Source organism: Emydura macquarii, unplaced genomic scaffold, assembly GCF_026122565.2.
Source record: "Emydura macquarii macquarii isolate MOO-44397 ecotype Brisbane River unplaced genomic scaffold, CSIRO-AGI_Emac_v2 contig_629, whole genome shotgun sequence".
In the NCBI taxonomy this organism is placed as follows: Eukaryota; Metazoa; Chordata; order Testudines; family Chelidae; genus Emydura; species Emydura macquarii.
In genome coordinates, this window is record NW_027130766.1 from 7582042 (window position 1) to 7605583 (window position 23542).

Consider the following 23542-nt stretch of genomic DNA (forward strand, 5'->3'; position numbering starts at 1 on the left):
AGTTGTGTTGCCTAATGCACGACTGGACGATGCTCAAATACTAAAGTGCTGAACGCAGCCTGAGAACCTACACAGAAAAGATGCAGCAGTCAAAATCCACAGTGGTCTTTGCAGGTTACAAGTCAGCACTTGAATCAAATCAGAAATGCCTGCAGATCTCTGACAGATACAGAGCTGTGGGCGAGTGTCTGGGGGAGTTTTACAACGGATCAGGCCATTGGGTGAATGGGTGAGTGCAAATCTTTGAAGATCCACACCAGCAACGCAGAGTACCCCAGAAGATTCCTCCATGAGCATGCAGCATGGCGCCTTCTAGTCTGCTGCAAGAGATTATTCAAGGCAGGATTTAGCAGCATGAGAAATCACATTCAGAGGAATGCCTCTGATCAGAATCACCTGGCTGCTTGTGGGGGAAGATGGGAAGCTCTACCCCAGCGCCCAGCCTGTGTGCAGGTGGGAGGCAGCTACCAGGCCCACTGACATCAATATTTTGGTGGTGGTGGGATAGAGCCAATAACTTTTAACCAGGCCCTCTGTCTTTTGTGTCTGTGGGTCTCACGCTGGTTCTGCTCTGTTTGCTCTTCTCCCACTTTTTCTGATACATGGAGCCAGCACATGAATTTGCCTCACATCCTGGATGTGGCTTTTGGGCCAACCTCATAGGCTGGGCCATGAAGCTGGGCATCTTGTAGCTGCCCCATCATAGGTGCTTGACTGGCAGCCAGCAGAGAGGTGGTGGGCGACATAGCTGGTTCTTGCCCATTTTTAAGGCTCTTTTAAAGGTAAGGTGAGGGGATCTGCTATGCAGGAGACTGTCTCCCAGCTGCGCTTCCCTTTCCCTGAGCAGCTGACCAGATAAGGGGAAGGGTTGGGAAAGAGGAAGTGGCCAACTTGCCATGAGCTATGCTGGAGGCAGGAACAGACACAGAGAGCTGTGTGTGGAACAGGCTGTGACGGCCAGACATTACAGCTGGACACAAGTCTGTACAGGACTGATGGGGGAGTGACTGTAGAGACACTGACTGGGTGCTGTACAAACACAGAACACAATGACAAATACTGCCCAAAGAGTTTCCAGTCTAATGGCCTAGCAATGATAATGTTGAAAGGAGGATCATAAGTGTGTACGCTGATTCTTGAGCCTGCTTTTCACCTCCCTGCCCAGCTGGAGATATTTTTTTTTCATAAGCAAATGCCCATCACACCACCTCTAACACCATATCCCACCCGTGCTTGTCATTTTCCATGTATTGTCAGTTCAGTTACAGCAACCTAATAATCCCTAAGTGGGCTAGATTCCAGCCATCTCAGCAATCACCTGTCACCTGCCTGATTGTCCAGGACAGCTACAAGAAGCCTGGCTTGGTAGCCCAACATAGGCAGCATCATATGGAAGGCGCAACCGAACAGCCAGGAACAGATGGGTGAAGCAAATCTACAAACTTTCTGCCTGCAGCACAAAGCTATAATGGGATTGGACATTATTATTAGAGGAGCAAACAGACTGAAACGGGCATGCCAACCACTTAAGCACCATGGACACACCAAAAGCGATCCAGTATTACTGGGGCCAGGCAGCAGTTTCTTCCTGTGCAGTAGGTTTGTTTCGTACAAGAGAAACCATGAAAGGTGCAAGAAACAAGAAGCTGGTTCTGGTAAACTGTGGCTGTAGCAACTTTATGATGGGAGACTGAATAGCTGCAATGGGGGGGATTTTGTTCGAGTTGGACCCAAGATGCAAAGTTCCGATTGGAATTGGAATTTCCCCACAGTTTGGGGGTGTTTTCAAGTTGGGGGGTCCAGTTTTTGCCCATTTAAAGAGTCAGTTAAACTGAGTCTGCAGAGGGGATGAGTTGGTCTGTCTAGGTTCTTATATGATGTTCCCTCCAAAAGTATAAAGTGTGCACATAATTTTGTATATTCAATTGATGGGGTTTAAAACTCGCAATCCACAACTCCACTTCCTCCCGTTTGCTTCTTCCACGGGGATCAATACAGATCAGTGCACGCCGCTAGGGCCTGTAGTTGCTGTAGATTGAAGATACCCTAAGGTGGCATTGGAGAGCTTTGGAGTAGGCATTTTGTCCACCTCCAGTGTCCAGCCTCTCCGGGCCTGAGACAGCTCAACCAACACCAAGCAGAAGGCTGCTGCAAGTACAGAAAAGCTGACAAAATGCTGAGATGGTAAATGAACAAACCAATAAAAACTTGGATCAACAAGACGACCAGCTGTTCAGAGTCAGAACTGAAAGTAAGAAACGCACATTTCGCCATGTCCATTGCTCTGGCAACCACTTCCTGTAATGTCAGGGAACATAGAGGAATCTGGATTTTTTTTTTTTTTTTTAATTTCTTCAGCTGCTGAAAAGTGAAACTATAAGAAGCCATGCGGCACTGACTAGAGGCACTGTTGATCACAGCAGGAACCATCAGGTCTAAGTTTGTTTCTGAGAAGACACCATTTAAGGATAACAAACAACGGATTGGTATGTTGCTGGTGGAGAAAGTTTACGGGAGGGAGGGGGGTAGGCTACCTGTTAGTTACTTCTGAGGCCCTCCTTTCTTCCGTGATCTTCAGAAACAGTGTGGTATGTGTTTAATAAAAATATTGTAATGATGCAAGCTTAGGGTAATATTGGGGCAGGAGGGCTACTCCTTTTTCCTCTGGAGCTGCCAAAAAAAAACCTAAACAAAAACCTGAAACTCCCGTTTCCTGTTCTGATTTGTAATCTGTGCCTTTCTGCTCTTTAAAAACAAATCTGTGCTACTGGAGTGTTTGGTTTTAAAAAGAACAGCCAGGTATGGACTATGAGTAAAGCAAGTTATGTAAAATATTAGAAGAAAAGAACAGTGACTTTTTTTTCAGGAGAGTAGGAACCTGACGTATAGATGTGGGAAGCAACCCTTCCTTCCTTCTTTCCTTCTCCATGGGAGTTGAATCCTAGCAGCGGGCACAGAGGAATGGCTGTAACTTTCTTCTGTGTGGGCAAAGCCAAGTTTAGTTTGTAAATCACTGCCATACTGCTTTGTCCCTAGCTGTGGCTGAGTCACCGCAGAACGTACCGCATTCTAATCTAGTCAAAGTACAGAGGAAAGGCGGGGGTTGGGTGAGATAGACCTGAAAAAGGATGTTGCCTGAAGGGCACTTATTTCCTTTCTGCCCCTGCCAGACATTTAACTCCCATCTGTGAGGATATGGCAGCTAGAAGAGGTCCAGGGCAGCTCTCAGTTTCCATGCTCCCTATTACCTGAGCTAACACCATCTAGTCCTGTATTTTCAAACAGAGGGGACTGGCACAGAACAAGACAGGATGTCTCCAAAACAGTGTGGGCTGTTATGTGAACTCCTCCCTCTACAATACCAAAAAGAAACTACGGAATCATTTTGAAAACTTTTTTTTTCATCTTTGTACTGGAAATATTATATGCAGCTGTTGCCTGATTTTGGGTGTTTAGTCATTTGAATGGGGTTCTAGGCTCGCCAATTGATCTGATCAGAAGATAATGAGGTTCTTGTCCCGGAATCAGGCTCCAGAAGAGTTTTATAGGGACCCTGGGGTGCACGACAGGAATGCTCACACTGATAGCCAAATCTGTATAATTTTAGAAGCTTTTATTAAGATAACATAAAATGATAGACAAATGACTGATTATAAGAAAATGAATAATCGAATGGATAATGGATAATAGTCTTACTTTAGAGTCTCATGTGATATATATTTCTGCAGTATGCTTTGGATTAATATACTCTCACCCTTTCCTGCCGACCATGCCTTGCTGCAACCTCCAGTTTAGGTTTCAAATCGGTTTGCTTTACTTGTCTTTGCCTCCTCCTAAGGTACAAGTACATTTTGCTTCAGTTCAAGGTACGTCAGGCTGCAGCCAGGATGTTTCACAAGGTAACCAAAGACCTAGCAAAGCATCTGGCTCCAGATGGAGATCTGCTCCTGGTTCGCAGCCTTATCGACCAAGATCACTTCAGACCCCTATACCTACTTCGAAGGAAACCAAAAAAACCATTCTGGATGACTCACCACTACTACAAAACAGGGTTAATGATCTGGGACATTCTGGAACCTGGAGAAGACAACAAATATCTAGGTAATGCCTGACTTAAGTTATCTTCCCATGTTTACACATCTAGTATGGTAACAGTGCCTGGAGCATCCTGTCCTGAGAGGCTGTTTTCTTTCAGTGACTGACTAGGGAATGATGCCACTTGTGTCTGAACTCTATCAGGCCATATCCTGCTTGTGTGCAGAGGCGCTCTGGACCATAATTACATATAAGTGGTACACATCTAATGTGTTAACTGTTGCAGGGTTTCTCTCCCCCTCCCTCTCCTCCCCCCCCCCCCCCAGATGTCCAGGATTCGGGCTCAGTCACTGTTGTGGACTATGTGGATGGTAGAGTAGAAGGGAATGTTAATCTGCCCGATGATTTTGGGAGAATGGAAGCGACAGGAGCTGCCAGCATGTACCAAGTGAAATCTGTCAAGGTGAAAACAGCACGAGTCAGCCCAGCAGCCCTTGCGTCACTAAAAGGAGAAAGGTGAGGCTGGCAGAAATGGGGAAAGGGAGGACTGCTAACAACTTATGCTAGGCTGCCCATGGGCCATGTCAGCTGCTGAGACAAGCTGTAACAGAGTCACATCTCATTTCCCCTGGCCGCATCCCTCACCAGGACTGTGAAAAGAGATGGACTAGAGCCTTCTGTGGCTCTGTGCAACTCAGGGATTCTGCTTAAATGAGGGGAATTCCCGGGTGAACAGTTCCCCGGAGTGGCAAATCCAAGAATAATGGAGGGCCAGTGTCGGGACTGTACACTAGCATACAGAAAGATGCAGAGTCCACTTCTTTTTTAGGAAAATCAAAATGGACCATCCCTTCATTGAACATTTAAGGCGGCGCAGAGAGAACTTGTATGTGATCACTGAGGCAGTACAGACTTTGGAGGAAACCACATTTTACAAGTCTAACACCATGGAAGGCAGCATTCTGAATGAGATCTATGTCCATTTTTCATTAAAGGTTTGATTTGTGTCTAGATTCAGGAAAAGGGGGAGAACAGTCCCCTCTGTTTAGCACATCTCTGTGCTGTATGAGCTCACTAACTCCTCTTTCCTGAACCAGGGCAGCAGAGGCAGCAAGAAAGGCATAGTTGTCCCTAAGGACTGTGTCCTGGCGTTCAGAATCATGCCACTAATTATTGACGACGAATCATTGGGTAAGCATCATCCAGAAAACTCCAGCTCATCCATTAGAGGGGAAAAAATGCAATACACTAGAAATAAACTTCCCAAACATTTTTTATGCTTATTTGCAAGACAGTGGACAATGTTTTTCATGAATGGCACAAATATGTGGGGTGAAGCCATTGTATGGTGGATAAATAACCATATCTGCTCTGGGAGAAGATAGGTATTCACATGAGATTTCAACGGAACTGGAGTGTCAGTTAGATACAGGGAAGCTGGATGGCAGAAGCTGCAGAGATTCACAGATTTCAGAAGGGACCATTGTGCTCATCTAGTCTGACCTCCTGTATAACTCAGGCCAGAGAACATCTCCAAAATAATCCCCAGAGCAGAGCTTTTAGAAAAATATCCAGTCTTGCTTTTAAAAAGTGCCAGTGATGGAGAATCCACCATGACCCTTGGTAAATTGTTCCAGCGAGTCATTACCCTCACTGTCAAATTTACACTTTATTTCATCTGAATTTCTCTAGCTTTAACTTCCAGCCATTGGATCATGTCAGACCTTTCTCTGCTAGACCAAAGAGTCTATTATTAAATATCTGTACACCACGTAGATACTTATAGACTGTGATCAAGTCACCCGTTAACTTTCTCTTTGTTTAGCTAAATTGATTGAGCTCCTGGAGCCTATCACTATAAGGCAGGTTTTCTAATCCTTTCTTCATTCTCGTGGCTCTCCTCTGAACCCTCTCCAATTTATCCACATCCTTTTTGAATTGTGGGCACCAGAATTGGATACAGGACTCTAGCAGTGGCCGCACCAATGCCCAGTACAGAGGAGACTCCTGCACAGAAACTGTATGGCAGAAGACGAGGGCTGGGAAGGAAACAAGGAGGGTGGTCCAAGTGGACCTGCAGAAGGGAAGGCTTTGTAGAATGAGCACAAAATGCTATCAAACCAGAACAGCATTGTTTGACACCTACGTTGCCCAGACACAAATCCAGACAAAAAGGTGCTGTGTGGTGGAGAATCAGGCCAAAGAGTGCAATTGTGAACAGAATCCTGAAATAAATGGGATAAAAAGTAGAATGTTTAAGGACAATTGTGATAGCTTTATACCCTAACCCCAAGATGCAGCTTGCACAATACAGATATTTGGAAGTGGGATAGTGGTATTTTCAGGCTTAAATGTTGCTCGTGAAAATCGGTGGGGTGGGGTGGGGTGGGGTGGGGGGGCGGGGGAAAACCCTGAGGCATCAAATAACTCTTCAAAGGTTATAAATAGTTATTTCCCTTTTTGTATCTTTCCAGGCATTTCCTATCATCCAGATGATAAAACATTTGTTCCAGATGGTGGTAAACAGCACATTTTACTGTCTCTATTTGTGTTAATTCTCTTTCTAAAGCATGTTTTTAGTTAAAACAGTGTGACTTTGTGTATGAACACTCATATCAATTTAATCCTGGCTTAGAGCAGTTTACCTTGCACCAGGACGTTTACAGAGTAAACTAGATTGATATAACCAGTTTTAAACCAATGCACAGCTTTGCACCAGTTTAATTATACCTGGTTTTAAACTCTAAGTGAAACCAGTGCAATCTGTATGTAGACAAGCCCCCAAAGTTGCTAGTACAGGTGTAGCTGAACCAATCCTAGCAATAGTGCCTGTATTCAATTCTGGACTCTGTTATTAACTTATCATGTGACTTTGGACAAGTTATTTCTGTAGCATTAAAAAACCACTTTGATAAGAAAATGTATCCATATCCTTGGATAGAAGGCATTAAAGGAGAACCAAATATTACTAATTACCTATATTGCATCCGACGAAGTGGGTTTCTGCCCACGAAAGCTTATGCCCAAATAAATGTGTTAGTCTTTAAGGTGCCCCAGGACTCCCGCTGTTTTGCTAAAAACAGACTAACACGGCTACTCTCTGGAACTTACCTAATGTGTGATTCTCTGACTATTCACAGAGGCCTTTCTAAATCTAAATTTTCCAAATCTAAATTTTGAGTCTCAGCTGACCTTTTTTAACAGGGACAAACAGGGAATCCTGCATTCTGACTCTGCTCTGCTATTTTCAGATGAAGGAATGGGAGGCCTGCAGGGAGAAGTTGAAAAGGAATGTGCAGAGCTCTTACAGTTATCCACAGATCTGCGTGACAAGTTCTTAAAATCAATCATAGCCATGATAATAAACAGCGACCTCTTGCAAGAACTTGTGCTGGAGGTAAAGCTCCCTTTTTCAGTCATTATGGGTGTATAGACCCCTCCCCCCAACTCAAAGTCCCTTCCTATCCTGTGACTATCTGTCAGTCCAGTACCTTCTGATCTGGCCTCCATTGCCACATAAGTAGATAAACTAAATGCACAACCCCAGCCCTGCTCTGGCAGGAAGAGGGACAGAATGACTCCGTAGGCCTCTTCCACCTAGCATCTATGAGTATCATTTTTAAAAGGAGCACAGAAATTTCCACATCTGAATGTGCCAATGGACCATTTCTTCCAGCATCCTGTATCTAACAGTGGCCAATGTGAATATTCAACTCCCCTAATGCCACAATTGTGCTACCATAGATAGCTGAGGAAAAATGGGGTCACCCAACACCCCTTTCTTCCCAACGCAGTCGGATGCATGCTTCAGTACATCACATCACCATGCAGGATTCAAATTTCTCTCAGTAGTCTCCAATAAATTAGTCCTGAAGCTTTTTTTTTCCTCTAACCCTCAGCTAGAAGAGGCTCTTGAAGATGCTGATAAATGTAAGCTGAAGAGTGAGAATCCAGACTTGGAAGGCTTGCTAAACAATCTACAGGCTTCTGAAGGCAGCATAGTCCGTGAGCTTGCTGAGCCGGTTCTCTACACTCTTCACGCTCTATGTGGTAAGAATGAGTTCTGGGTATTTTAATGGGGGCATCCACTAACTACACCAGAACATAAGAAATGTGTCTGCCTATAAAAAACAGAATGAAGGACTAATGCGAACTTGCACAGTTCAGCATTCCTTAGATTCTTGACTAGGGCAGAGGTGTAGAGTCTGGTGAGAACTTAGACCCTGCTTTTGGCGGTCACTGTCCAACTAACATAGTGTACTATTTGCCAGATGTAATATTGTGATTTGCACCCCTTTATGGCATCCTAGCAAAATTATCCTGTTGAGGCACCCACTTAGAAACATACTGCATTGGGGACCCTAAAATGCAGCATGCAGAGGACCTGAAACATCAGTGAGAACCTGAAAAAGGGCAGAAGGGTGGTTAAGTCACAGGAGTGGGAATCAGGACTCTTGGTTTCTGTTCCCAGCTTTACCACAGCTTGCTCTGTGACTCTGGGCAAGCCACTTCCTCCCTTGTCTATGCCTCAGTTACCCCATCTGTATAATGGGGATAGTAATTTCAAACACTCACACCCTCACAAGGATAGTGAGACTTAATTTAGTCAAATTATTAAACTGCTTTGAGATGATCAGAAGGGAGGGTGGATAACTGATGGTTATCCATCCGGGCTTGTCTGCCCTCTGCTCTTGCCATATGATTCTCCCAGAAAAAAACCCTTTTCTCACACCATTTCTTCTTTTTTTCCAGAGCTAACTGAGGATCAGTTGCTGCGGCTGGCACAGTCTGTGGAGAAGAAGATTGTATCCAAACAGTTTGAGTTGGTGAGAGAGAATGCCAATGAAATATGGCACCACATGTCTCTCAATGAAGTTTTCCATGTTGTGGTTTTAAATAAAAGCTATGATTAGATCAAGGCATAAACAGCAACATCACAACATGAGGTGACGCGAGAAGGAAGGGTTACTACAGGCTTCCGATGAGGCAGGGATCATAACTGCCCATTTTCCAAGGAATCCATTAAAACACGGAGGCCGAAATTTTCTGACACTGAGAGCCATGCTGGCATTTACCCAGGAAACCAGGGATGGCATTTACCTTGCAGATCAGGATATGTTTAAAAAAAAAAAAAACACACACACAACCCTGAACAGAAGCAACCCTACCATTTGCTGTAATTTTTATTCTCTTTGAGAGATGAATGGAAATTTCTTTGTAATTTGAATTCAGCATAATCTAGACATGCTGTTGCCCAGTTTTACCCTCACCCAGAAGTTAGGAGGAGGATGTGGCTGTGGCTTGCATTTGTCTGTCACATTCCTGCTTTAAAAGCAAAATACTTTTAGGGAACTAATCCACTAAAAACTGGAAATCAATAAGTCTTTATCATGATCTTAGCAGAAAAGAAAAACCTTGACGAGTTCTAATAATAATGCACGTTTACACACAGCACCTTGAAGGATCTCAGAGCACTTTACAAACTGAAAGACTGAGATCATTTATTCATCCACCACGGTGACTATCGTGAAGTTCCACAGGTGATGTCTGGCAAAGGCTTATTCCTTTAGCAGCCAGAGATTTAACATTTTGATTTTGCTTCTTTGTGTTGCAAAGGTCAAGAGCATGTTGAAGCAAGATTTCCCGACAGGAGCTTTCAGCCTGGATGCCGAGCTGGTCTCATCCCTGCAAGAGGAGGAACTGAACATAACCAAAGCAATGATGGAGCTGGGTGGAGTGACGCTGCAGGGAAATGCACCTTATCTTACTGGGACTGGGGACCTGGCTGCTTTCTCAGCCCTCCGTGCATTGTATGTAGCCTTGTATGTGTTACATCTTCTGTCTAGATCAGAATAGACATGACACCTTTCCTCACATTAGGAGGGAGGTCAATGGAAAGACTGAAAAAATATTTCCTGAAGTGAGTTTTTCTCTAAAAGAATCCCCAATTGTATACACCCACATACTGTAGCAACCTTATTTTGATCTGGATGAGACTTCATATCTCCTCAGTGCTGCTTCTAGATCAGTGGGTGGGAGAAGGGGATTGTTGCAAGTTGCCTGGCCGCCAAAAGAAGTGAGAAACCAGAACAAAGAATTAAAACAGGTTCTCCCATAAGATTGTGCAAAATACCAATCACACTGTTTACTGGACCAGGATGTCATGAGCTTGTCTGCCATTTTCTGTATGATCCGAATTTCACGCTAAAACAATGGCACATCACTTCCTTTGAAGACACAATGTGACAGCCAAAGACAGCAGAAGTTGTGTGCATATTTCTGAGGGCAAAGTCTGGGCCCTATATGCAAATTCTCATGCAAGTCACTAACTGACTAAATGAAAGAGCCATTTCTAGTAAAAATCAGTAGAATTAATAAAATGCTAATCTCTGGCATTCTCCATCCAAGATCTCAAAGCATTATACAGATATTAATAAATTATCCCTTAGGCTTGCCCTGTGAGGTAGGTGGTTAGTATTAGGTTCTTCCCCTAAAGGGGACAAAGCAGCACAGAGAGGTTCAAGTGATTCTATAACCCCCATAACCACTATTCTATTATCACAAAGGGGCAAATAACTTATTTTCAAATGTTTGGAGCCTGTCCCTTCTGTATTTATCCTAAGACCCGTTACTGAAGTTGCTCTTTCTTCTACTCCTTCGCCCTTTAGTCCTATTAAAACCAGAGATAGGGCAGACTGCTTTGGATTTCCATCCCATCCTCAAATAGTAGCAGTATTCTCCTCACAACTGCACTGAGTCTTTCTTCTTATCTGCCAAGATGCTCAGTAATAGCATTGAGCATCAATGTAATCTTCTTCACACTACAGCCTCTTACAAAAGTGTAAGACTGCTGCCAACATGTAGGGTTGAATTTCACCATCTCTGACCATATATTATAAAGTTTGCTCCCCACTACTCACCTATTGCACATACTTTATTAATAGCTTTCTCTGCGTTCTTTATTTAGACTGTAAATTCCTTGGACCATAACTGTCTTGTACTAAGTATTATTCTTTGATCAATGACCTGAACTCAGGTCAATAAACATTTATATCTTACAGTTAAAATGTTTGTTTCATTTGCACTAATTTAGCAATCTATAATGCAAGTAGAAGTAAGCAAAGAAACAAAGATTTTAAAATAGGCTTTGCAGTGAACCTGAGGCGCTCGAGGCCTAGTACCAGTAAGCATAGACTCATAGGGTTGGAAGAGACTGCAAGAGCATAATCCCTCTTATGCAGTTAGCATAAGGCCACATTAAGCCTAATATAAAAGTTAGCATAAGTAAGTAACTTTGGGCCAGAAGATTTAGCAATATGTATCTTGTGATAGACTGTTAGCCCACAAAGTAACAATAGTTCAGACTTTATCTAGCCAGATTTTGGTACTTTCCTAACAGCATTGTATAAAGAACTATGGCAACACCTATCTGCACAAATGCTTACAAAAGTTGAATCCCAAAAATGGATAGCAGCAATGACAAACATGTACAAGAGGCCAAGACTTCATCAAATACGGTCTCAAAAATAGGAGGCGTGAGTAATAGGCGCATAAAAGGTGACCAAAGACGACCCTCAACAGGACTGTGACACCCTTCACATTTCTCTCACCTTAATGGGCACCCACAACCCCGCAAATGCTGCCACTCTTGTTTTCTAGTTCTGACAAGGTGGGTGAGGTAGAATCTGAGTGGACCAGCTTCTTCTATGGGTGAAAGGGACAAGCTTTCAAGCCACACACACACACGACTCTTCTTCTTCCCCTCCTTCTGAAGAGTTCTGTGCAGCTTGAACACTTCTCTGTGGGGATGGGGGGTCTGTCCAGGTGGAAGGCTCTCCCCTGGAGAGGGGGGATCCCTGAGGGGAAGGGGGGTCTGTCCAAGGGGAAGGCTCTCCTGTGGGGGGGTGGATCCTTGGGTGGGGGGAGGTTTGCCCAGCTGGAAGGCTCTCTCCTGGAGGGGGGAGGATTCCTGAGGGGAAGAGGGATCCCTGGGGGGAGGGGGTCTGTCCAGGTGCAAGGCTCTCCCCTGGAAAAGGGGGGTATTCCTGGGGGGAGAAGGGGTTTGCCCAGGTGGAAGGATCTCCCCTGGGGATGGGGGTCTGTGATAGGGAGCGGGTTACTGGGGGGAGGTGGGGGTCTGTGCAGCCGAAGGCTCTCTCCTGGGGGTTTGGGGGTGCTGGGAAGGAGGGGGGTCTGTGAGGGAAAGGGGTGGCGGTGGGGTTAAGCTCTAAGGGAGCAGGGGCGCTTTGGGGGGAACAAGGCCCAGGTGTCCCGTCTGCGCGGCGGTGGGGGGGACGGGACAGGAGGCCCCGTGTCCGTGTAACTAACTCGCCTAGCGTCGATAGGCCCCGCCGCGGGGTCCCTCCTCGCCCCCCGGCCACGCCAGTCAGCCGACACCGCGCATGCGCCGCCCAGCGTCTCTGCTGCGAAACCGGAAATACCCGGACGGGAAGGAGCGCGAGACACCCGAGCGGAGCCGGAAGTAGCGAGTGCTGATACGTCACGTGACGGAGAGTCAGCTGCGCCGGGGCGCGCGACCCGGGCTGTGACGTCCCAGCGGCGGGAGGCGGTCCCTAATCCCGTTCGGCGCTCGACTCTCTAGTCTGCTTCTGACTCCTCCTCCTTCCTCTCTCTGGGCTCGGCTGGCCGGGCCTGGCCTTTCCCAGCAGCCCTCGCGGCGGAGCGGGCCCGGCTCGCTCTCGTCTCCTGTGATTGTTGCAGCGTCACCGCGAGCGGCGCGAGCTTCGGGCCCGGCTCCCGCCCCGCCGACACCATGAAGCAGGAGGGCGCGTCCCGCCGCCGCCCCGGCGCTGACAAGGCCAAGCCGCCCCCTGAGGAGCCGCCGCCGGGGCCCCCGGACGTGGAGATGCAGGAGGAGGCGGCGGCGGATGGGGCCGGGGGCAGTGCCGCCGGGGAGAAGCCTCCGCAGCGCGAGCTCGATGCCGTCACGCTGGAGGGTAAGGGGAGACCGGGGGGCTGGCCGAGGGGGGGGGGCCTGGGGGGGGGGGAAGAGAGCGCCGAGGGGGGGCTGGCCTGGGGGGGGGAGAGCGCCGCGGGGGGGCTGGCCTGGGGGGGGGAGAGCGCCGAGGGGGGGCTGGCCTGGGGGGGGGGAGCACCGTTTAAGGTGACACAAAGTCTCTAGTAGATCTGGGGGACCTGAACTCACAGCCACAGCCAACCCCATCTTTATCCCCCCTCCCGTCTGAGGTGGTGTTTTGCTTGTCTGTCAGGTTGCTCCTAAAGTGCAGGGGGACCCGTGAGTGCTTGTTATAACCATTACTTTGTCATTAGGATGAAGGCAGTAGCCAACTGGATCAGCCCAACATCTATCTACCGTGTTTCTGGTTTGTGTTTGCACAGTACCTAGCACAGTGGGGTCCTGGCCTGTCACTGGGGCTCTTAGGTACTTTTGTAATGTAAATACTAATACTCTATTATCCCCTTTCTCACTGTGCCTGGCACCAGGAAGATGCAAGAAATCTGTAGTAGACAGATATGGTATAACCTGCCTCCAGGGAAAGTTTCTTCCTAAGCCCCATTAGTTAGAGGGTGGCTTATGTCCTGGAGTACTGAGGATATCTTAAATCTCCTTAAATTGATATTAAAATGGGCAGGTAGGAGCACGCATCAGTCTTCAGACAGGAAGCAGGGATATCTCCAATATGATCATCAAGTATTAGGTTTTGCCCTCTGACTGTCTCCTTTGTGAGAGACAAGTGCTAGCTGGGTTTCCCTGTGCTGATGCAGATATCAAAGAGCATGTGAAGCAGCTTGAGAAGGCCGTGTCTGGAAAGGAACCTCGCTACGTCCTGCGTGCCCTACGGGCTCTGCCCTCCACTTCCCGCCGACTAAACCCCAACGTGCTCCATAAAGCCATCAATGGCTTCTTCACTTCCAACAGCACCGTGCGGGATTTCCTGCTGGGATTTCTGGAAGAGGTGAGTCTGCAATGGGTGCAATGTGACTCTGTTTTGGCAGATGCCAGGTATTTTAGTACCAGAGAATATGTTAAGTGCTGTCATAATGGAGGTAGGGAAGCAGAGAGACCAAAGGGAGCGTTCAGACATTACAACCCGGCTATTCAGGAGTGTCTGGGAAGTGAGTTGTGGGGCAGGGAGGGGTGAGAGTCAGTCCAGATCCCAGCTAGCTTGTGTCTGTATCTGAGAAAAATCACAATCCACATTTGCTGGCCTGTGTTGGTATTCTCAGGAGAGAGAGCAAAGACAGAGGGGGCCCTGGAGACTGAACTCTCCTTTTTTCCTAGAGGAGATACCTCCAGGTCAAGATGAAGGCACACTGGGGGCAGGCGGGGGAAGCTGGTACGGGCATTGGTAACAGATATGGCACATCCATGTTGAGTTTCCTCTATGAATTATTAGAGGACTTCAGAGCTGTGGATCCAGCACATCTCTGTCTCTCTTTATAGCCTATGGACACAGAAGCAGAGCTGCAGTTCCGTCCCCGGACAGGAAAGGCAGCATCCGCCCCCCTCCTGCCAGAGGTGGAAACCTATCTCCAGCTTCTCCTGGTCATCTTCCTAATGAACAGTAAACGATACCCAGAGGTAAAACCCCAAGACTGTCCTGCACACTGCACTGGGCAGATCTCTCTCACTACTGAAACACATGTGCTGAGTGTGCATGACCATAATACTGTAGGGTCAGACTGGAATAAATTGGCAAACCTAGGTGCTCTCCCCATTACCTCCCTATTCCCATGAGCTGAGCAACAGATGCTAGAGCATCTTGAAAAGTACATGTAGAGTACAGGTAGATGGAGATAGAGCTTCAGAGCAGAGAAGCTTTCTGTACCATCCTAGCCTACAGCACAGGCGGAGGCTTAGTAGTTAGCTGGCAAAGAAATTACCATCGCCTCCATTTAGTCACCTCACATTTTACTGATGTCCTAGGAGAGTTTTCCCAGGTTTATTTTAACTGCATCCCAAAGGGATTGATTGAGAGGCAGCCCTTGGGAAGCTACTCATACTTTAGGGATGAGGGTTTTACATTAATGGGAGTTCCTACAACCAAATTGCTTCTGACCACTTCCCCTCCTGTGGTTCCTTACAAGTGAGTGCTCTCTCTCTCTGTAGGTTTGTCTGTTCTGACCTTTCTCCTTCCATTCCCCAGGCCCAGAAAGTGTCTGATGATTTGATGCAGAAGATCAGTCCTCAGAACCGCCGAGCCCTCGATCTGGTGGTGGCCAAGTGTTATTACTACCACTCCCGCAGCTACGAGTTCCTGAATAAACTTGACGTGGTGAGAAGGTATGACCAATTGCAGTTCTGTGTGCTGCATTCTCCCTGAGCCTGCCTATACAGGAAAAAAAGGGCCCTTTTGTCCTGATGGCATTGCAGCCCCTGGCTAGGATCAAAACTTTGTGGAGTACCTTGGCACTCTCCCCTTTTGCAGCTTCCTCCTGACACACTCTTTCCTCTCCACCCTGTTTTGAAGTTTCCTGCACGCCCGTCTGAGGACAGCAACTCTCCGCCACGACGCAGATGGCCAAGCCACCCTCCTGAACCTGCTGCTGAGGAATTATCTGCACTATAACCTCTATGACCAGGCGGAAAAGCTTGTCTCCAAATCAGTGTTTCCAGAGCAGGCCAATAACAACGAGTGGGCCAGGTATCTCTATTACACAGGTGAGAGGCAGCAGTGCCACTGCAAACTGCTTTAGTGTAGTGTTGTCTAGTGGCTAGAGCAGGAGACTAGAATTAGGACTGTTCTGTTCCTGGCACCAACGAAGGAGTGTGATCAAGTGGTTAGAGCCAGGGTCAGGATTCTCAGGGTTTTCTCCTGATTCTGCTAGTGACTCTGTGCCCTCAGGCAAATCGCATATCTCTGCCTCCATTTTCCCTAAAATGGGCTAGCACTCAGACCCATGTGTGTAGCAAATTCCACTGTCCAGAATTGTGACACAGGATCCACCCCTTGCTGCAGAATTGTATTCCAGAATCTAAACATCCTGCCCTAGTAAACAGGAAGAAAATATTGAACAACATGAACCAAGCATAAAATGTTAGTCTTGTCTGCAGACAGCCTAAAATGGTAGCTCTGAGAGGAATGAACTGCCACAGATTTGCCCTGGACTCTTGCAGTGCTGTTCAGCGTCGCCAGTACAAAAACTGAAAAGTGAAAGTGGTGGGGCAAGTAAAACTGAACTGAACGGAAACTGGAGAACGCAGGGACCACTGTTCGGATGTGTTAATGTTCTTATTTAATTACAGACCATGTCCCTCTTGCTACGGAGTATACAGGGCCTTGGTAATACCCAACATGCTAGTGAGGAGAGTGGAAGTGAGACTTTGAGATCTGATGGAAGGGCTATGGATGTGCAAAGAGGTGGTAGTGTAGCTACCCTGGGCAGGGAAGGTGTGAGGTGAAGATTGCTCACTTTCTGCTGTCCTTGCTGGGGACGCCCCCCACTACACAGAATCGATAAGTGTGATCCCTGAAGGACAGCAGCTCCTCTAGTCATTTGGATCTGAGGCAACTGAGCACAGATCTGTTTGTTGCTGAGGTGACTTCAAGTCCTGTCAGTTTCTCAAGCTGCACCAAACTAGACCAGCTAAACGGCTGGTCTGGCATGGAGCAGCTGGCTTGAGTAGCAGTTTGTGTCAGGTAGGGTGATGGTCCCAGTGCCTGGGCTGGGCTTTGTCAGTTAAACCAACTTCTCTCTGAAACCATTTCTGTCTCCCAGTAACTCTCCCTTCCCCTTCCTTTCCAGGTCGCATCAAAGCCATTCAGCTGGAGTATTCCGAAGCACGGAGGACCATGACGAATGCCCTGCGGAAGGCACCACAGCACACAGCAGTCGGCTTCAAGCAGACGGTGAGTGGGTGCGTGATCCTCCAGGGGATGCCTTTGGGTGTATGGATGTCAGGCACTTGTGCAGGCACCATGCGTAGTCAGGCCCATGGAGAGGAGCAGAGCTGGGTAGGATCTGAGGTCTCTCATCAGCTTCTTGTCCCATCTGTTTTAATGAAGAATTTGCTTCCTTAAGGTTTCTAAGGCAGTTCTAACAGATTCATAGTCTCTTGCATCTGTCTTCCTGCCTAAGGTCCACAAGCTGCTCATCGTGGTGGAGTTACTACTGGGCGAGATCCCGGACAGACTCCAGTTCAGACAGCCTTCCCTCAAGAGGTCACTCATGCCCTATTTTCTCCTGACACAGGGTAAGGATGCTCTGGATGCTCCCCAGATCTTCATGATCTGTTATTGGATGGTCTCAGTGTTGCATGCACGTTCTTCCAGGAACCTTAACTTTTTGTTCTGTGCTCTACCGTTTGATCTAGCTACAGCTTCTCAAATTTTCATGAAAAATGACCGAGATAGTGACAGCAGCAGGTAAATTGTACACTCTTATTTATGCTGTCTCATACTGCAAGAACAAAGAGAAATTATATGTACCTGAAAGATGTAGCTGTAAGGAAATGTGGGTCATAACCTGTGGAACAAATGGCCACAAAATATAATTGAGACCAAAAACATAGTTGATTTTTAAAAAGGTTAGTCATTTGTATGAACAGTGAGAACATTGACAGTTTAATTACATAAGACAAAAACTTTTTTTTTTTTTTTTTTAAACATAGGGGCTTAAATGAGGTAACCATAATTTTCACAAACATGGGTCACTTTCATGGTTAGATTTTTTAGGCTAGCAAAACAGTCATGAGAAAGATAAAAAGTGTATTTAAAAAAAAGTGCTAGAGTTGCTATGGCCAGCTTCTGATTCCAGAGCCCCACATGCACATTTTTCAGATTGGAAGATTATTTTCAGTAATTTAATGCTCTGTTGAGTGGTTTGATGACCACTGGACGTTGCTCTTGCTTCCAGTGCCAGAGGTCTTGGGTTTTAATCTCACTGGATCCCTGGCCAGGGGAGTAAAACTTACTGTTTACAATGAGTAATTAATTATTGGAACAATTTACCAAGGGTTGTGGTAGATTCTCCTCGCCCACAATTTTTAAATCAAGATTGTTGGGTTTTTTTAAAGATGTGCTCAAGTTTAAAAATAATTATTTTGGGGCAGTATACATGAGGTCAGACTAGAAGATCACAACGGTCCTTTTTGGCCTTGGAATCTTTGACTCTGTCTCCTGAAGTCACCACGTCACTGTAAATTGGGATAATGATCTGCTCTTCAAAGGAGCAAAGTATTTTTAATGTTTCATCAATAAAGTGCACTGTCTCCTGTTTTATTTCTGGCATTTATGGATCTAACCTCAAAATTCCACCTACTGTAATCTAACCTACTGTGACACTTCAGTGTCAGGAAAGAGTTTGTTGAGTGGTGGTTGCACAGAACTCCTGGGTTCTATTCTCAGCTCTTGGAGAGGAGTAGAGCCCAGGACTGGAAGTCAGCACTCCGGGTTTGTGTTCCTGCTCTCACTTTGTGACCTCAGCAGATCTTTTCCTCTCTCTGTTTTTTCTCAACGATCTCCTATATGTTCCCACAGCTGTTCGGACGGGAAACCTAGCCAAGTTCAACCAGGTCCTGGATCAGTTTGGGGACAAATTTCAGGCAGACGGGACCTACACCCTGATCATCCGGCTGAGACACAATGTGATCAAGACAGGTAGGAAGCTGCCATTGCCATGTTGTTGGGACTCGAGCAATGTGGTGTTGTCGTGGCTGCCTCTCAGACCTTAGTAGTCAGGCTAACTAGCCATGTGGCTTGCTCCTAACGTCTCATTCAGCGAAAGGGAGCAGTGTGCATTTGAGTCTCCTGTGGCTTGGTTGAAAAGGCCTCTCACTGTTGCACCCACTTCCCACCTCACTCAGTGTATCTGTGGCCCTGTGACACACTCTCCAACTCCTGTTCTCTCTCTCTCTCACATCCAGGTGTTCGCATGATCAGCTTGTCCTATTCTCGCATCGCTCTGGCTGACATCGCTCAGAAACTGCAGCTGGACAGCCCAGAGGATGCCGAGTTCATTGTTGCCAAGGTGGGTCATTGGGATGAAGCACAGGTTCAGGGATCAGTATGGGAAATATAGTCCTTGACCCCTTCTCACTGCAGTGCTGAGATGGCAGAACTAACAGTCTCATTCCTAATGGCTTGGGCCTGTATCTTTCAGGCCCTGCTGAACCAGCTTTATGCTCCTCCAAAGGAGTCTATCACCAGCCCCTTACTATTGGGATCTGGGCCATCAGCAGCTCTCCAAGTTCCAATTTAACCTCTCCATGCTAGGAAGCTCTGACACAAAGCATAGCCTTATCCCTACCCATCTGGCTACATCTGTCATTTCCTTGAGCAATTATTCGCAAGGGATGTTGCACCAAGGAAATACTGAGGTGCTTCCCCTGAGTGGAAAAGGAATCCAGGGGCTCAGGGCTTGAGGGAACAGACAGACCGATTGGCTGTCCTGTGGGAGCTAGCCACAGCATCCCAAGAGTGCAAAGTGCTGCTGGCAGCCGTGGATGGCAAGCCATGGGCCCTCTGCGCATGCAATCACCAGCCGTCAGGCTGGCCCCGCACTGTGTGGCACAGCAGGCCCATTGGTTGGCCACTGGTCATGACTGTGTTGCCTCTGTGCTGTAGGCCATCCGGGACGGTGTGATTGAAGCCAGCATTAACCACGAGAAGGGCTACGTCCAGTCCAAAGAAATGATTGACATCTACTCTACACGGGAGCCCCAGCTGGCCTTCCATCAAAGGATCTCCTTCTGCCTCGACATCCACAACATGTCTGTCAAGGTAGCTAGGCCACGGCGCAGGCTCTGCCCATTGTGTGCCCGGGGGGCTGGGTCTGGTGTCCCAGTGGGATCCATCATGAGATGTGTGAGTGCAGCAGGGTGACTCAGAAGCCTCGGGCCTTCAGAAGCTCCCACTGCAGGTTCCAGGCCCCTGTGGGGTGATGGGGTGGCTCTTCTCCTTCCTCTCCCTCCTTTGCACCCCCAAATTCCCTGTTATTGGGGCACCAGTCCAAAGCATGGTCCTTCTGTCCTCCCTTTGCGCACCCACATTTTCCTGTTATCTAAACACACCCCATTCTGTACTAGAGTGCTGCAGTGGGGGATGGGAGTCAGGACTCCTCGATTCTGTTCACCAGTTTACTGCACTCCCTCTGCCTCTGTCACCCCACCTGTGAAATTCTCCCCCACAGGGCACTAGGAGGCCTCGTTCATGCCAAAATTCTGTGAAAGCCTCCACTAAGAGGGCCTGATCTCTGGCAAATCTCTCAGCACTCTACCTCCAGCTGCTGGGAGCAAGAGCTGATTCCCCATGTAGGCCCACGAGGCCTCAAAATGTTACCTTTGTGAGCATATCCTGAGCTGTGCCACCCTGGGAGATGCATCTAACGATTGCTATCCCATCAATGTGTCAGGGAAGCAGTGTGACCTAGCAGGCACCTACCTGGCCATGCTAGAACTTGCCCATCCATCTTCAGCTGATGGAGCTAGGAGTGTGATCCCTGGCTGCAGTGTGCTTGGAAATGTTTGCTACTGCCTGTGAGAGCCTGGGCTGGAAGGTCTTTGTGGGCTCCTTGCCTCTGCCCTGTCGCCCTGGCCCCGGTGTAATGTATCTTTGGTCAATGGTCACTGTCTGCTCACTGATCCCCTCTTGTTTGTGTTTCCAGGCCATGAGGTTCCCCCCTAAGTCTTACAATAAGGACTTGGAGTCTGCAGAGGTGAGATCCCACCTGGGTTCTGGGCTTCCTGCCGGGCAAGGAGGAGGGTTTGAGAACACCTCATTAGTGACCCTGCCTGGGAGTGACACTTGCCTCCCAACCAGTGCTGTGTATTCTTGTCCAGGCTGTGATGGAGAGCCCCATCCCTGCCCTGGTGGGAACCTTCCTGGGGTGAGCCAGGAGCTCTGTCTAGGGCTCAGTTAGTCCTTGGCCTCTGCTGGGTGCCAGCTGTGGTTTGGACAGAGCCTTTGCTCCATTCGTTGCACACAGGTCCCTGAATGGCCCTTGCTTCCCACTCTCTGTCACTGCTGACCTAGGATCCTCTCCGAGCGGCTTGGCTCCCAGTGCCCTGAGCCATCCTTCCCACAGCTGCAGTTGACCTGTTAGGAAAGTGCTCTGCTTTTGCCTTCCAGGAGCGCCGGGAGCGTGAGCAGCAGGACCTGGAATTCGCAAAGGAAATGGCGGAGGATGATGATGACGGTTTCCCATGATCCTCTGCGGAGGCAGCCTATTTTTATTTTCCCACAGGGAATACCCTGTCTGACAGAAACCATCCTCTGGTGGCTACAAGCCAGAATCTGCCTTTCTTTTATAAACTCTGCATGTACGTACTGGGGGGGAGGGGAGAGACACCCAGGTTCTATATCGCCCTCTGCCTATTGCAGAGGGAACTGCTCCCCTAGAACCATCACCCAAGAGATTAATCAATTAAGGGAAACCTACCCTCCCTATTCCCAATAAAACAAACTTCTTTTAAGGTTGCTTGTGGTGGAAGTCATTGCTGCACCCGGCCTGGGAAGCACACAAGGGGTTAATGAATTAAACATACTGAGCTCTCACCAAACCTCTTACCTGCTTCTGGGTGCGTCCGTGTGTGTGACCTGCTGCTGGAGGGGTGGTGGTTACTGCTACATGGAACATGGCAGAGCTGCAGCTCTCACTATAATAATGGGTTAAGACTTTGTTAAGCTTCAATTATGACTTTTAAAATAAAAGTTGGAAAAAAACACGTGTGTGTGTGTGTGTGGTTTTGCCCCTTTAAGTTTCACAGTGCGGGGGGTGGAGCACCTTGGAAATCCCATAGCTTAAGGGTGCTGATGTAGTGACCGATGGGAGGTAACTGTCATAAGATCACACTGTCCTGAGAGCTGCACTCGGGGTTCCTGATCTCCCTAGCTCTAGTTCTTGTAAGCAGTGGAAGTGGCACTAGCCCAGTAGCTCCCTGCATGGGTTTTGGGGTTGGGGGGGGAGTGGAACAAGCTTTCTGGAAACACCTGACTCTGGTCAGATCAAAGGCTCTTCCTGACCATTTCTTATATAGTCTCAGCTCCATCGAGAAACCCTCAGGTTTCTTCATAGAGTTTGAGGCCAGAAGAGACTGCAATGATTATCTAATCTGACCTGCGTGGCACAGGGCAGAGAACCTCAGCCATAAAGATACCACACAACATGTCCTGCAGCACTGAATCTTCAACTCTCCTTCCTTCTATGGCTGTTGCTGCTTTCTTCAGGTGTGTGAAATGGTGCTAATCTTTGCTATGGGACATGAGCCAAGGTTAGTGGGCCCCACATAGATCCTGTAGAGCAGGGGGTAACATTGTTTGGCTGAACTGGTTACACCTGGCTAGTGCACTACCACCAATGTGCTGCCTGAAAAACCACCCTGTCTCAAGGTTCATCTCAAGACTTCTCATTATAATTAGATGAATCTGCTAGCTCTCTGAAACTACTCCTTGCAGCCTGCCCTCTACCCCATTTGTAGGTAACACACCTGACCTCAGTGGTGTGTATGAATCCTGTGTATAGCAGGTGGTTGGGTGAGGTCCTACTTTTTCCCTTTTTTTCTATGCAACTGGCTGGGGTCTCCAGATGCTCTTGGACATCCTGTCCCTTGTCTCTGCTAGAAGAAATTATTTCAAGGTCCGCAGCAGGCAACCCTCCACCCTAGTAGTTGTGCTGCAGTTGTTCTGTTCTGCAAAGGTTCTTCTAGCATGCTCCCTACCGTACAGCCAGTGCCTTCCAGTTGTGCATTAAGCAGCGCAACTGACATCCACTCCCCAGGAGAAGAATGTGCTGTAGATTGATACTAAAACCCTGCCAAACCAAGCCAATGCACTGGGTTTGTTAGAGAAGACAAACACACCAAGCACTTGGAGATTTGTGATGGTCTTGAATGCCTGGAGGAGTTCAGTCCAGTCTCAGACCAGCCCTGTGAAAGCTCCGGTACCAGCACAGAAGAGCTTTACTGTGCCAAATTCCTTGTGCCTGGGGAGTGAAGTGGCTGATCAGGGCTCTTTACTCGCCAATTTTAGGCTCTGTTAACCAGGGCTTAGGGCCAGGAGATCTGGCATATCCAGGAAACTTGTGTTCTGGAGCAAAGGATCAACCCTCATCATTAGATAGAAGATCTTCAAGCATCTTGACAACATCCATGTGCTGAATTCTCTTCATTTTAGCATTCATTGTACTAGCATTAACCCTCATCAGAGACTCAGGCAGCTCCCACGGATTTCGCTCATGAGTGTTTCGGGGCAGGAACTGTCTTTTTGGCGTGTGTGCAGCAGCCAGTGCAAGGGGTTGGGTCCATGACGGAGGCTGGTAACCCTTACTTCAGTACAAATAACTTAGGAACCTTGTGCGCTGACACTTCGTAATGGTGCTTCTGCCTGTAGCCAGCAGGTGGGGCTGGCAAACCGGACCAGGGATGCTCCCTGGCATGGAAAACAAGTGCAGCTGGAGGGAGGGCAGGACTTCGTTACATGCCTTGTTTGAAACAGGACCGAGACACACGAAACGGCCTGTGACCAACTTTAAGCCAGAGCATGATTCGCACCAATCTAAACCAGGCCAGGAGGGGATCCTATAACAT

General features: G+C 47.8%; 2 protein-coding genes across 3 annotated transcripts; both read left to right on the plus strand.

The window, feature by feature from the left end:
• The first annotated feature begins 2370 nt into the window (after positions 1 to 2370).
• On the plus strand, positions 2371 to 11096 carry GSDMA (gasdermin A). Of its 2 annotated transcripts, none has more exons than XM_067540931.1 (10): positions 2371 to 2486; positions 3839 to 4101; positions 4362 to 4551; positions 4865 to 5030; positions 5133 to 5226; positions 6510 to 6554; positions 7287 to 7432; positions 7935 to 8085; positions 8788 to 8861; positions 9652 to 11096. In XM_067540931.1, exons 2-10 carry the CDS (start codon positions 3888 to 3890, stop codon positions 9889 to 9891), a joined length of 1320 nt encoding a protein of 439 aa, XP_067397032.1. In that variant the 5' UTR covers positions 2371 to 2486; positions 3839 to 3887; the 3' UTR covers positions 9892 to 11096. The 2 variants fall into 2 exon arrangements, with proteins under 2 accessions (XP_067397032.1, XP_067397031.1); XM_067540930.1 differs by having other exon boundaries at positions 3861 to 4101.
• A 1586-nt stretch (positions 11097 to 12682) lies between these two features.
• On the plus strand, positions 12683 to 21430 carry PSMD3 (proteasome 26S subunit, non-ATPase 3). Its single transcript, XM_067541242.1, has 12 exons — positions 12683 to 12992; positions 13783 to 13973; positions 14462 to 14599; positions 15165 to 15301; positions 15489 to 15679; positions 16765 to 16868; positions 17098 to 17212; positions 18498 to 18617; positions 18884 to 18987; positions 19584 to 19739; positions 20623 to 20673; positions 21087 to 21430. The coding sequence occupies exons 1-12, from the start codon at positions 12809 to 12811 to the stop codon at positions 21162 to 21164; spliced, it is 1569 nt and encodes a 522-aa protein (XP_067397343.1). The 5' UTR covers positions 12683 to 12808; the 3' UTR covers positions 21165 to 21430.
• Positions 21431 to 23542: the final 2112 nt, after the last annotated feature.